The sequence below is a fragment of the Danio rerio genome, chromosome 20, assembly GCF_049306965.1.
Source record: "Danio rerio strain Tuebingen ecotype United States chromosome 20, GRCz12tu, whole genome shotgun sequence".
NCBI lineage: Eukaryota > Metazoa > Chordata > Actinopteri > Cypriniformes > Danionidae > Danio > Danio rerio.
The window spans coordinates 16,345,765-16,359,466 of record NC_133195.1 but is presented as its reverse complement, the minus strand read 5'-3'; the positions used below and the strand labels follow the sequence as shown (position 1 = coordinate 16,359,466).

The window sequence follows — 13,702 nt, the reverse complement described above, 5'->3', positions numbered from 1 at the left end:
AAGTAATCCTTTACTTTTTCAGCAGAAAAAAGTAATATAATTACAGCAACAAGTTACAAGTAGTAACTAATTACATCCAACACTGTTAATATGTAGCCAACATGAATGCATTTTGACTGCTTCTGAGCTATGTTAGTTTTTATGCTATGCATTATTTTATATAGGATTAAAATGTAGATATTTACTATTTTTACCAAAGTAATACACAGATTTTCAATGCACTGTAGGAAAGACTATTCAGCATTAGCCTACTTACCATAGTGAATGGCGGCAGGGTCTCCTCCCCTTCTCCATTTGAGGGTGTGGTCTCCAGCAGTGGAAGTGTGTTGTGTAGCTGAAGGGCTCGAGTAGACTGACGGACATCTACTGCCGCTGCACACTGAGGTAAAGTGCGCCACAAACTTATTTTTTTTACTGTATTATCACTTATCGTCTGAAACGGGTGTATTTATATAACGTGACTTCTCTAACGTTTACGGTTTGTAGATGTTATTTTATCCCTGCCTCACTGAATAGAGGGTTCGTGCTTAAGTTTGTTGTTTTCATCGCTTTTGCAATTCAGTTTGCAAATCAACACTGCGTAACGTTAGACATGATTCAACAGCGATGAATAAACCGACATTGACTGCGTAATGTTTTTTTTGCTGCTTTTTGTACTTTTTAACGGCAATGATTATCTGTATTGTTGACCATTATTTCATAGGCTTTCACAAAAAGCCTCAGTTGTGACCATGGACAACAAAACCAGTCATCGGTGTCGATTAGTAGATTTGTTTACACATCACATGAAAGCTGAAAAAATAAGCTTTTAATTGATGTTAGGATTGGACAAATTAATGTTATTTGTATAAAATACAACTGTTAGATAATCTGGGAGGGTAAAATAAAAATCTAAATATTGACTAAATCACCTTTAATCACATTTGTTTAAATGAAGTGTTAAGTAATGCACATTACTAATCATACATTTTTGAAAGCCTATATTTATGCTAGTTTTGATAGCCTATAATTATAGTAGAAATTTACAAAATGTCTAGTGAAACTGGATATTTTACTTTACAGTCTAATGATTTTTGACATTAAAGAAAAATCCACAGCTTAAGGTTTTACACAATTGACAAAATTAAAAGATTTTTTACTACAATTGATAATTAATAAATATGCTGCATAAAGGATTAAGTGTATACAGTATATTTAATTTATTAAAAATAAATAAAAGTTTGGATCAACAAAAAAAAAATTTATTAAGAGTGACAATGACAAGAATAACTTGCTTTGCAAGAACTCATAGTAAACAAATGCTATCTGCATTCTTTAAAAATGCTGATAAACATTTTCTCATGAATTATATTACTGGATTCTTATTTCTCCCTCCACTTCCTTACCAATGCCTTTCCCACAATCTTTCTCATTTCATCAGGATGCTTCACCAATTTTTACCAAGATGCTGGGTTATATGCACATAGTGTTTTTCAGCCAATGATGAACTTCCAGTGAAAGGATTATGTGACTATTTTAAAGTTCATAAGGCTCCTTTTACAACATTAATGTTTTAATGTAATTCAAATATAATCAGTCATAGATTTAAGCATCCATTTGGTTGTTAAAGCGTAAAAAGAGACGAAAAACCAACGCCGGCGCTGTCATCAGGCTAATGTAAAACTCCATTGAAAAGACTGGGGTAAAATGAATTTCCATATTTTAAAAACATGATACAGAAAATAGAATTTATTTGCAGTGCTGCTTGTTTTTGTTTTTTTATATCCACTTTATATTGTATCTCAGCCAAGCAGTGAAGATCACGGTTTTTAAATAAATCAGATCTTAAACTTTGTGATTTTGTATTGGATGACAATTCATATGAACTCCTGGGGCTGACTGACTGAAATTAAAAGTGTGTGCATATATCCCATTCCAAAATAATCTACATAATGCACATTTTCAGACCCGTAGCCAGGGGTGTTCAACTGGTTCGAAAGGCCGACGCCCCACTGACAAAGTCCAGAATTTGGCCCCTATATCAGCTAATTTTTTCCATTTTTAATAGTATATCATCATAAATTGTTAGACTTCTTCGATCAGTTATTTTCACACTGACAGACTAAATTTTTAATTATTCAAGTGGACAAATTCTGAATTAAGGAAATGAGCTGGCCGCCTATAGGCTATGGCTTTTAATTTAAATCAGGTATTAAACCGTTTCATGATAGTTTTTTTGTTTTGTTTTTAATGATGAATAATATAAATTTGAATTAAAAAAGCGTTTTTTCTTATTTATTCAAACCTTTTAAAAATTATATACAAATTTCATAACATTATTAAAAGTTATTAATAATTGATAGTATAAATGCACATTTATAAACAAATTGTTTGTGGTAAAATATTATGGTTTAACAAAATTGTAGGAGCAAGAAGGTTGCTGGTTCAAGTCCCAGCTGGGCCAGTTAGCATTTCTTTGTGGAGTTTGCATGTTCTTCCCGTGTTGGCGTGGGTTTACTCCAGGTGCTCTGGTTTCCCCCACAGTTTAAAGCCATGTGCTATAGGTGAATTGGGTAAGCAAAATTGGCCGTAGTGTACGAGTGTGTATGGGTGTTTCCCATCCACTGTGTAAAATATGCTGGATAAGTTGGCGGTTTGTTCTGCTGTGCATATGTTTGTTCTGCCAGATAAATAAAGGGACTAAGCCAGGGGTGTCCAAACTCTATCCTGGAGAGCCGGTGACCTGCAGATTTTGGCTCCAACTTGCTTCAACACGCCTGCCAGGATGTTTCTAGAAAGCTTAGTAAGAGCTTGATTAGCTAGCTCAGGTGTGTCTGATTGGGGTTGGAACAAAATGTTGCAGGACACCAGCCCTCCAGGACCGAGCTTGGACATGCCTGGACTAAGCTGAAGGAAAATGAATGAATGGATGAAAATTGTAGGAAATTTAGCTTTCATCAAAAAGTATGATGATCACCATCCGACAATCTAATCCAGCACAAATTAGTGCTTAAAAAGTGACCAAAATGCAGTACTTATAATTGAATAGAAAAAGAGGTTAATAACTGAAAAAAATGTCCACTTATTGAGGAAAAAGAACATTCCCTTTCAATATGCTGGCTACGGGCCTAATGTATATATAATAAGTTTATCACCTTTATTAATCCCACCATGGATCCTTCGCAAAGCCACTCTCAAAAACCGCCATCCACTAATCGTGGCTTAGCAACTGTAGCTACGCGCAGTGGCTCTGTCAAGCTTTCAAGCGAATACATATGGAATGTGCAAATCTGATACCCGGTCTCCTTAAAGTTTGAACGGGATGGTGGAATTTTTTCCCTTTTCAAAACCTAAACCCCTAGAGGAGAAATGACAGCGTGGATCAAGCTGTGTAAGGGGCGCTAAAGAAGCGGAGCTAAGTTGGTTTTGTTTTGATATTCCTGACACATTCAGTGATATACAGGCGGCAATAACTCACAGACCTCTTACCCTAAACAGATCTAAACTGTGTTTCCTACAAAAACACAAAGCAAGTTATGTTTCACAGTTGTCTTACTCCTTTTTTTCGCTCGATATTATGATTAATGCTCCTTTTAAGCCTTCGCCATAACGTTAGTAACGTAGTCATACTAATAGCGAATAGATCATAATGACATGAGTTATTAATCCGGAAAATCTGAGAATCTGTTGCTAACTTTACTGAACTTAATATTTCCATCTATTTCAACTACGAATATTTGAAATTACAAATCAACAGAACAAAACCGAGATATGATCACAAACTGAGCATCTGCGATCAATATACTTTACCCCCAGCTGTTTTTCGGTCATTTATAAAGAGCACACAAACATACTGTGAGTAATAGGTAACTTACTGTACATTGTTATGGGTCAATGATGCTAATATTCGGCACTAATCCATCAGTTTCCCTTTCTGGCTGTTCTTTCTATGAATGAACTATGTAAAAGCACTGTCATGCGTGTTTTCTCACGGGTTAGTAAGGTTATATTTCATTGCACACCAATGAATTAATCAGGCTTTTTGGCTAAAAATAGAGAAGTCACGGTTTAATTTATTATTATTAGATTATTTTTAAATGTCACCTCTCCTGCTGAGCAAGAACTAAGCTGTTGAATGGTTAGCGTATGAGGCGGCTAGGCTAAGCTAGCTTCAATTTTGATTGATTTATTCTCTAATCGGTTGCCTATTATGTGGTGAATATACCCCTGTAAGGCATACTACTTGTCTGGCTTTCTCGTATATCTCACCTGTTCACCAAAAATGACATTATATCCCTTGCTGGCAATGACTGAAACCGGCGCACACACATTGAAAAAGCTGTGCCAGGCACATAAAGCTTGACAGGCGTAGCAACAGTAACTAAGGAGGGCGAGGCTTAGTGAAGGGTCCATGGGATTAGGGTAGTGGCATTTCATGATACAACAAACTCATAAAGAGACAAATCACTTGCAAACAATATTAAAAAACACAATTCAGCATGCTTCATAATGGCTTCATAAATAGTAAAAAAAAACATAGCAAAGACCCATTTATTTAAAAGGTACATTTAAGAGTTGCTTAAATGTAGTGTTGTTAAGCCTTATTGCCTTTGAAACAAAGGTAAATTTATATCTGTTGGAAGAGCATTTGATGTTTCTTAACCTTCTTCCAGAGGGCAACAAAACAAACAAAAAAAATGCTTTAGAGGATGGGAGCACACATTGCTACATCTCTTAGCACACTTTGAGTTTTCCTTAATACTTTCTTTTCATGTAACCCTGTTAGACTCCTCAGAGGTAAACCAATAATCTTTGGGCAAGTCTTGACTAAGTTTTGATGTTTATAGGTTCTTCGTATGCTTCTGTTGAAGAAGTGAAATATTACTATTGAATAGAATACATTCTTTAAATTGCAATTTCATTTATTCATTCATTCATTCATTTTCTCTTCGGCTTAGTCCCTTTATTAATCCGGGGTTGCCACAGCGGAATGAACCGCCAACTTATCTAGCACAATTTTATGCAGCGGATGCCCTTCCAGCCGCAACCCATATCTGGAAAACATCCACACACTCATTCACACTCATAAACTACGGACAATTTAACCTACCCAATACACCTGTACAGCATGTCTTTGGACTGTGGGGGAAACCTACACGAACGCAGGGAAAGCATGCAAACTCCACACAGAAATGCCAACTGACGGAGTCCAACCAGCGACCTTTTTGCTGTGAGGCGACAGCACTGCCACTGTCCCCCTTTATATATACTGTATATATACTGTATATATATATATATATATATATATATATATATATATATATATATATATATATATATATATATATATATATATATATATATACTGTGTGTGTATATATATATTCTTTACAATTGAATTTCAGTTCTTCTCACCTGAACGTGCCTGAAGTCTGACGGTTGTGGATCATCATGGCTAAACGTGTTGCTATTATTGGAGGAGGAACCTCTGGACTGGCCTGCATCAAATGCTGTCTGGATGAAGGGCTGGAGCCTGTGTGTTTTGAGACCAGTGATGATATCGGAGGACTTTGGAGGTTTAAGGTGAGCTTTTCCACATAAGCCCACTGAAGTTGTGAATTTAAAGAAAAGAAGAGGGCTCAGCACTGAACCCTGAGGTACACCTCATTACAGAAAATTATGGAGGCAGATGGGTCTCAAAGATAATACATTTACAAAATAGAAATCATACATCCAAAACACATTTTACATTTACAAAATCCGATTCGTAGGTTCAAAACATGATTCAAAAATACACATCCAAATTTTGCAAATATAAAAAACTATTTTAAAAAAGTGCTAATTCAATTCATAAACTCAAAATAGGATTTAAAATACACAAATCCAATTCGTAAGTTCAAGACACGATTCATGAATACATTAATCTAATTAATTTGGTGAAAATATTTTAATATGAAAAATGTATTATATTATTTACTTGTAAATTTGTGAATTGTGTTTACAGATGTACAAATTGGGTTTTGTAAATGTGAATTGTGCTCTGCATGTATGAATTTCATTTTGTAAATGTATTAATTTTTAAACTGATCTGGTTTTATAAAAAGTCAATTGTCAAGAGAGAACCTGATCCAATGTTTTTATGCTGTATTTCCATCTAAGGAAAATCCAGATGCTGACCGAGCCAGCATTTACCACTCACTGATTATTAACACTTCGAAGGAGATGATGTGCTATAGTGATTACCCAATCCCTGCTCACTTCCCTAATTACATGCACAACTCCCTCATCATGGAATACTTCCGCATGTACGCTGAAAACTTCCAACTTAAACGGCACATCCGTTTCCAGGTCAGAACTGAAAGTTATTATGGCACTAAAAAGCATGAAGTTATGAATGCATCTCAAAATTAGCTAAGGATAATGGCAGATTTACAGGTCATGCTTTGTGCTCCTCAGACCAGAGTCCTTCATGTCACACCAAGGCCAGACTTCCCTCACTCTGGACAGTGGGATGTAGAGACCGAGTCTAAGGATGGTCTAAGAGAGAAGCAGGTGTTTGATGCTGTGATGGTCTGCACTGGTCACCACTGTCACCCCCACCTTCCTCTAAAAGACTTTCCAGGTGCAGTGACAAATAAGGCAAACAGATTGTGTGCAAAGTACAACAACTTTAAGTCAATAAAACATTCTGGGTGTACAAGAGTCACTAGGCCTTGTTGTCAGACCTTATATATTGCATTTACATACATCAATATCCTGTCCTTTACATCAGAGGTTCTCAAATTTCATATCACCGCGGACTGGTCAACGATTGACAATTGTACCAGGGGTGGGAGGGTGTGGCGGTGTTATATAGGTTGTAGGTTGCTAGGTGTCCATCAACCGTTTTCTCAGAAGATAAGACAAGCTGTCATTCTGATACAAGTTTTATTTATGAAGAAAATTACAAAGCATTGCAGTGTTTGGGTGTTCTGTGTTTGTCTGGGATAATTAGTCTTACCAAAATGTGTATTTTCCATACAAGCTGCTGAAGCTGATCGGTCAATTTTTGTCCCGTGACTTGCGGGATTCTTTTAACTGGGCGCATCATGCAGCTTGTGCATGCAAGGCGCACACTTCCATTGGAAACAACCAACTTGTATGCACTCTATAAAATGTCGCGATATGTGAACGGCTCCCCTAAAAGGCCACCGTCATTTGAGATCCCCAGCAGTTAATATTCTTGCACAGCCATGGTGTATTCACCTGATTTGTTGACAAATTGCGGATCCATTCCTTGGCAGTTTGTAAGTCCTTCACTGGGCCTTCTTGTTAGAAAAGAAATGTTACAAAGACGTCTGTTTCTTATTCATTTAGCTTCTTGTGGGTTAAATTTGGTTGCTCAAGTGAACAAGATGTAACCAAGAGAATACGGTCATTTTTCAAAATAAAAGACTTTTTTTTTTTAAAAAAAGATTCGGATATTAGAAGACTCGGATAATAAATAAAACGAAAATAATTAATGATTTTTTATGCGACCCGGAACCAATTGAACCAGTGGTTGAGGACCACTGCTTTCCATAGTAATGCTTACTTGTTCATATCCTCCCTTTAGGAATAGACACATTTAAGGGGAGATTCTTCCACAGTCGTGACTACAAAAACCCTGAAGACTGGCGAGGGAAGAGGGTAGTTGTGATTGGCATTGGAAACTCTGGAGGAGATATTGCTGTGGAGTTGAGCAGGATGGCCCAACAGGTGAAATGCCAAAACAACATAAAATAATTATAGCTTTTCAGTCATTATAATCTTATTAAGGAATTTGTGTACCTAATTGCCTTCCCTTTTTTCATTTCAGGTTTATCTGAGCACACGAAAGGGATCTTGGATATTGAATCGTGTGGGTAACAATGGCATTCCATCAGATATGTTGTTTAATAGGAGATTACAAAATTGGTTCCTTAAAATGTTGCCTGTTGGATTTGTCAACAACATGGGAGAGAGTCGGCTTAATAAACGCTTTGACCACAAGCTCTATGGGCTGCAGCCTGAGCACAGGTACTGTGAATACTAAAGAACAACATTTACATCCCATTGGTTAGTCTCAGTATTTGTACTTTTTCATGATGTTATCTTTTTTATGTTTTATTATCTGCCCTATTCAACATGTATTATATTACGTCTGTTGCTAATTTATCAGGTTTTTCAGCCAACATCCCATGGTCAATGATGATTTGCCAAACCGGATCCTCTCTGGTACCGTCTCAGTCAAGCCCAATGTGCAGGAGTTTCGTGGATCTAGTGTGGTGTTTGAAGATGGCACTGTTGAAGATAACATTGATCTGGTGGTTTTTGCCACAGGCTACACTTTCTCATTCCCCTTCCTTTCCTCACATGTGATCCCTGTTTCAAACAACAAGGTATCCCTGTACAAATTTGTATATCCTCCAGGATTGGAGCGCTCAACTTTAGCAGTGATTGGTCTGATCCAGCCTCTTGGAGCCATTATGCCCATCTCTGAGATGCAAGCGCGCTGGGCCACACGTGTTTTTAAAGGTATCAAACATGATGTTGATACACAGAAAAATACAGAAAGTTTTTAATACGTTATATGATATATTTCAAGCATATTTAAAATCCTCTACTTGATTTCTGGTTCATAAAAAGCCACTGCTTTAGAAAAATCAGGCCATACCAACTAAGGGAATGCTGAACCAAGAGCCAGCAATAAAATCCTTTGTGCTAGGTTCACACCAAATGCAGAATTAAGTATTCACATGAGTAAGGTTCAAACAAAATCAATGCAACACATGGAATTCAGCTCAATCACGTCACAAGTAAAGGCCAATCATGTTGGCCAATCAGAAAGGAGCATTGGTGTACACACTGACCAATCGGCAACCTCCCGCTTTCCCTCAGGAAGCCAATACGGAAGTAACTAAAACTGCAATTCATCCAAAATTCCGCTAGTCCTGGCCGCTCCTGGCTCCAAAATAGAGCAAATTTCAATTGAGCCCACTGTTAGAATGGCCAACTTTACAGCAGAAAAAAAGGTGTTTACAGTCTGGTACAAAGAAAGATTTTGGTTAATACAGCTAATATTACCCTTCAAGACAACTGTGAGGGGGATTAATTTTTTTTATAACTCATCTGTTTCCTTTATATTAAGTTATATTAAGTTTGCATAATTAAGGGAGTGGCCACTTGAGTGACAGCTAGGTCTCGTTGGTCGCCGTCACGTCACCTCAGCTGAATCCTGCAGATTAGCCACTGAACTCGGCATATTTATCATATTTCTGTGTTGTTTTATGTGGCTTTACACAGTCAACTGCCTTTTGGACTTGTTCCCTACAATTATTAGATAGCATGGCATGCTGAGTGCACTTAATTGTGCTCACAATCCATTCACATGGCCTCCGTTTCCCATGTGAGTAAAAATATATACTTATATACCATCTCTATACATGTATTTGTTTTATTTAAGATCATTTATCGTTTATATTTATATTTAGAGCTGTAATGCACTTCAGAATCTGTCAGATTGATTAGCTGTAGGCTCTAGAACAGTCATCTGAAGCGTTGTCATACAGTGTATGCTGGATTTCATCAATAGTCTTACATTAACTAACACAGACTATATCTGAAGTGTTTGGAAGTAATTTGCGTTTTCCTCCTGTTGAAAAATGTCATAAGAACAATGTTTAGTGGCTCAATGTATTACAGCAGTGTTTTTAAAAGTCTAAACACTTTATTGATATAGTATACAACCAAGCACATGTGGTCAGAATACAAACGAGTCACAGGTGATAAAGTATTAAGCTTTCTTCCAAAGTAAAGTGTGTCTGAATCAGGTCCAAGCAAACTGTCAGCAGGTGTCTGTAGCTCCGCTCACTCTCTGCCTCTTTGACCTTGTTTGGTATCCCGCCGTGGGTGTGATGACGCGTGAACAAAATGGCGATGGTTGGCCGCGCCTCCTTGTGGCTTCTTTTGCGCTCTTTAGAAACCAATGGGTGACGCCACGGATACTACGTCCATATATTTTACAGTCTATGACACTGACTGACATCATAAGAACCCAGATTTTCATGGTCACATGACCACCCTGTTACCTGAGTTTCTGAAAATCACTTGGGCCAAAGTTTTCCAAAAGTTTTGGAATCAGTCACCTGATACAGGACAGTAAACCTTTTGGCACCCACCAGTTTAGACACCAATGATTTGATTTATTTTCCTAAAAATCACATCAATATTTCCCTGACTACCTAAGGACAACAATGCTTAAAACATTAGGACGTTATCTTATTTTAAAATATTACACACTGATTATTCAGATTGATTTTGAAGTAATACAACATGTCAAAGCATTAACTGTATGCAACTCTTATGTTCACCCAGGACTGTGCAAACTGCCTTCAATGAATGCAATGATGAACGACATTAAATCTAAAGAGGAAGCAATGGCTCGAAGGTTCTCTGCACTTCACCTCACATTACTACAAAACACATCACTTTCACAGTTTTGAAAGATAAAATGCAATATCAGCATGATTAATGACTCTTGATTGTGCTCTCATGCAGGTATGTGGTCAGCCAGAGGCACACCATCCAGGTGGACTACATCCCCTACATGGATGAGTTGGCTAAACAAGTGGGTGTCCGTCCTTCTATCCCGAGGTTGCTGCTGACAGACCCAAGACTGGCTTTCAAAGTCATCTTTGGGCCCTGCACCCCATACCAGTTTCGCTTGCATGGACCAGGCCAGTGGGAAGGTGCACGTCAGGCCATCCTGACTCAGTGGGATCGAGTTATGAAGCCTCTGAAAACACGCTGCAGAGAAGAACCACAGTCACAGAGCTTCTTACATTCACTCATATTCTCAGTGTCTGTTGCAGGGGTCCTGTCTGCTCTGTACTACGGCAGAGCCAGTCTGCAAACATTCTTGGAAAATCCTTCAGCTTTACTGGACAAGATCAGGGGGTTTGTACCATTGCCCACACAGTGATCATGTTATATTAGTCAGAAACATACTTAACTTCATATGTAATCTAACATTAGTTTAATTGTCCTTATTCAGATTGATTTTAAAGTCAAACGAATGTCAGCATCATGAAAATGTCAGAATTGAAACAGAACTTTTATACAATGCTGGGTTCTTCTATTTATTAGAAGCAAGTGCCTTAAATTTGGAACAGCTTGTGTATAAAGAACATTTAATTTGATTTGAAATAACGATTTTGTGTGTTTGAATAGACTATAATTGTTGGTGTAATTGTATATTTGTGCCATTTTATTCACTAGCATGCACTACTACTACTAGCAGTCTTTGTTGTGTCAATTTAAATAATATTTGTCTGTTAAGTAATATATGTCTGTGAAGCAAATTAAATAGTTTCAAATAAGATCTATAAAATTTTTTTTTTAAATGTCAATTTAAGTGCACTTTAATGATACCTACTTTTATGATAATGCACAAGTGTACTTTTGAAAAGTGCATTTTTGATTTAATAATAATGTTATATTAAGATTTGATGTTCAGCAGCCACATCGCCCAAGAATTAGGGAAGCAAGCAGCCATTTTCTGCAACACCTAGGGAGCAACTAGAGTTAGGTACCTAGCTCAGTGGCACTTAAGTCAGAGTGGAAGAGAGTGCTAATTAATTACTTACCCCGCCCACAGCATTCTTGTCTGTACAGGAAATCGAACCTGCAACCTTTAAGCTAGAATTTCAACTCTCTTCCCATCAGGCTACAAGCAAAATCCCACCATGAAGCTGGAGTCGGAGCAAATGCCAGAGGCTTTCCATTGTTCGCTAGGCCAAGCTCGTTGCATCACTTGAAGTGCATGACCCTGTACCTTCACTTGACATTAAAAAGGCATTATTGTGTAGTATAATGGCATTATTTACACCCCTTTACAGTTATGTCACTGAGGGTGAGCTGTGTCAGGTTCCCAAATATACATTTGGTTGTGTGGTAAACAACTGTTTTGAGAGCCTACAAATTCCAGTATTCTGATTTCAAACCAAATCTAGCCACAACAAAGTTCTTTTTAGTTCAAAACAGCTTACCATAGTGAACTTTTTAGGGAAGTTCCTTTATTTCAAAACACTTTTGAGCTACCATTTTTTCTACAATGATTACACAATTGGTGGATGTGTCATGAAGCTCCATCTTTTTTGACGTACTTTGTATTCTTACAGTTTATAGTCAGACAGAAGAAAAACATCCAGCACATCAACACAAAATTAGCAACATGAATACATTGGAGGGTCGAGAAGCAGAACTGGTACAGATGTATTCGCACCTGTACTATCACAGCAGACGAGAAACGCAACTGCGTCGTGCCACCTCTGATAAAGCTCCAAACATTGTTCAGTGTCTGTCCACCACAGTAGTCTGTCTATGAAACAGTTATTCTCAGCTGCTGTTGTTGTGTTTAGCAGTAGGCTACTCAAGCAGGAGGACACAGTTAGAACATAAAACTTTGTTTGAAGTATACCAGGGCCTTAATTCTATCTTGTTTCTTGTTTCATTTGTCCAGATCCAAATCTCTATCATGAATGGTCCAACCCAGCCTCCTCTATTTTTGGGTATTCTGCTGCCTCATCTCTGCCTTATTCCTTAATCCCCTCAGGTTCTTTTCCTGTGGCTTCATTGTGTTGTTCAGACTTGCCATGGGCTTTCCAAGCATCGGCTCTGCCTCAGTCATTGGATTCCTCAGCTTTGCCTTGATCCTCTGATTCCATGAATCCACACCCATAGGTTCCCCCAGACCTTATTGACCTTTTGTCATCTATTATCATTCTTAGGGATACCTTGGGTCTCAGCCTGAGGCTATGTCCATAGATAACACCTACTAACATCCCCATGGCAGAGGCAGTGCCAGCCACAATGGAGCCCAAACTCACTGACCTGTGCATTCTTTACTTATGTTTTAAGCCATGCTCACACTAGGAGATTTCAGCTACAAATTTGTTATCTGAGACAAACTTGAGAATTCCTAAAAGATTCCTGAAACCTTAGGAAAAAATCTGTAATCTTTGATCATTAGTTTGATATGTTAACAGACAGCCGCTTAGCGCCCTTTGAGATCAGATTTTTCTTTCGATAAAGTTATGGCAGTTTCAGGAGACAATTCAAATGACAGCGGGAAAATGTCACAACAGTTTTTTTTTAATCTTCCTAGTTATATTATTTAGACACACTGTGTGCAAAATTGCTGCTACAAATTGTTTACGTTTTATGTAAGGAATCATTTCAGAATGCAGGATAGTAAAAGTGTGACGGGTGGATGACGTCAAACTCCGAAGGCTTTTTCTTTCGTGTTTGGCAAATCTTCATTGCTGTTAAAAACTTTATGACAACTGAGATCTTGCAGTGTGTCATGAGAGCCATGTTCGTGCAGTCTGACATGCAACATTGGTTCAGGATTATACAAAATCACACAGTGTGAGCCGGCCCTTACCCATAAAGCCATTACCCTGCTGGTTTGGTTCAACATATTGCATTGCTCTGCTGGGATTGTATACCTGTAAGCACTTTTTAATTCTGTCCAGTTCCCTGTCCCAGACCCACTGGTTCTCCTCTGCTTGATAGGTCTCTTGGTACCATTCTCTTGCCTTGCTCTTACTCCTCTCTGGATTTACTTCTTTTCTTGCTCATCATCCTCTGACATATCGGCTACTCTGATCACTCCTTGGTCCACCATTCTTCCCATGGCCACAATCTGGTCTACAGAACTAAC

At 37.9% G+C, this 13,702-nt stretch overlaps 1 protein-coding gene across 1 annotated transcript; it reads left to right on the top strand.

Moving 5' to 3' along the window:
* Positions 1-342: 342 nt before the first annotated feature.
* Positions 343-11,377, top strand: fmo5 (flavin containing dimethylaniline monoxygenase 5). The gene is given in 9 exon segments (NM_198910.1): positions 343-384; positions 5,385-5,562; positions 6,139-6,327; positions 6,436-6,601; positions 7,574-7,716; positions 7,817-8,016; positions 8,159-8,514; positions 10,354-10,426; positions 10,537-11,377. Coding segments are annotated over 8 exon segments (1,683 nt in total). The 5' UTR covers positions 343-384; positions 5,385-5,430; the 3' UTR covers positions 10,961-11,377.
* Positions 11,378-13,702: the final 2,325 nt, after the last annotated feature.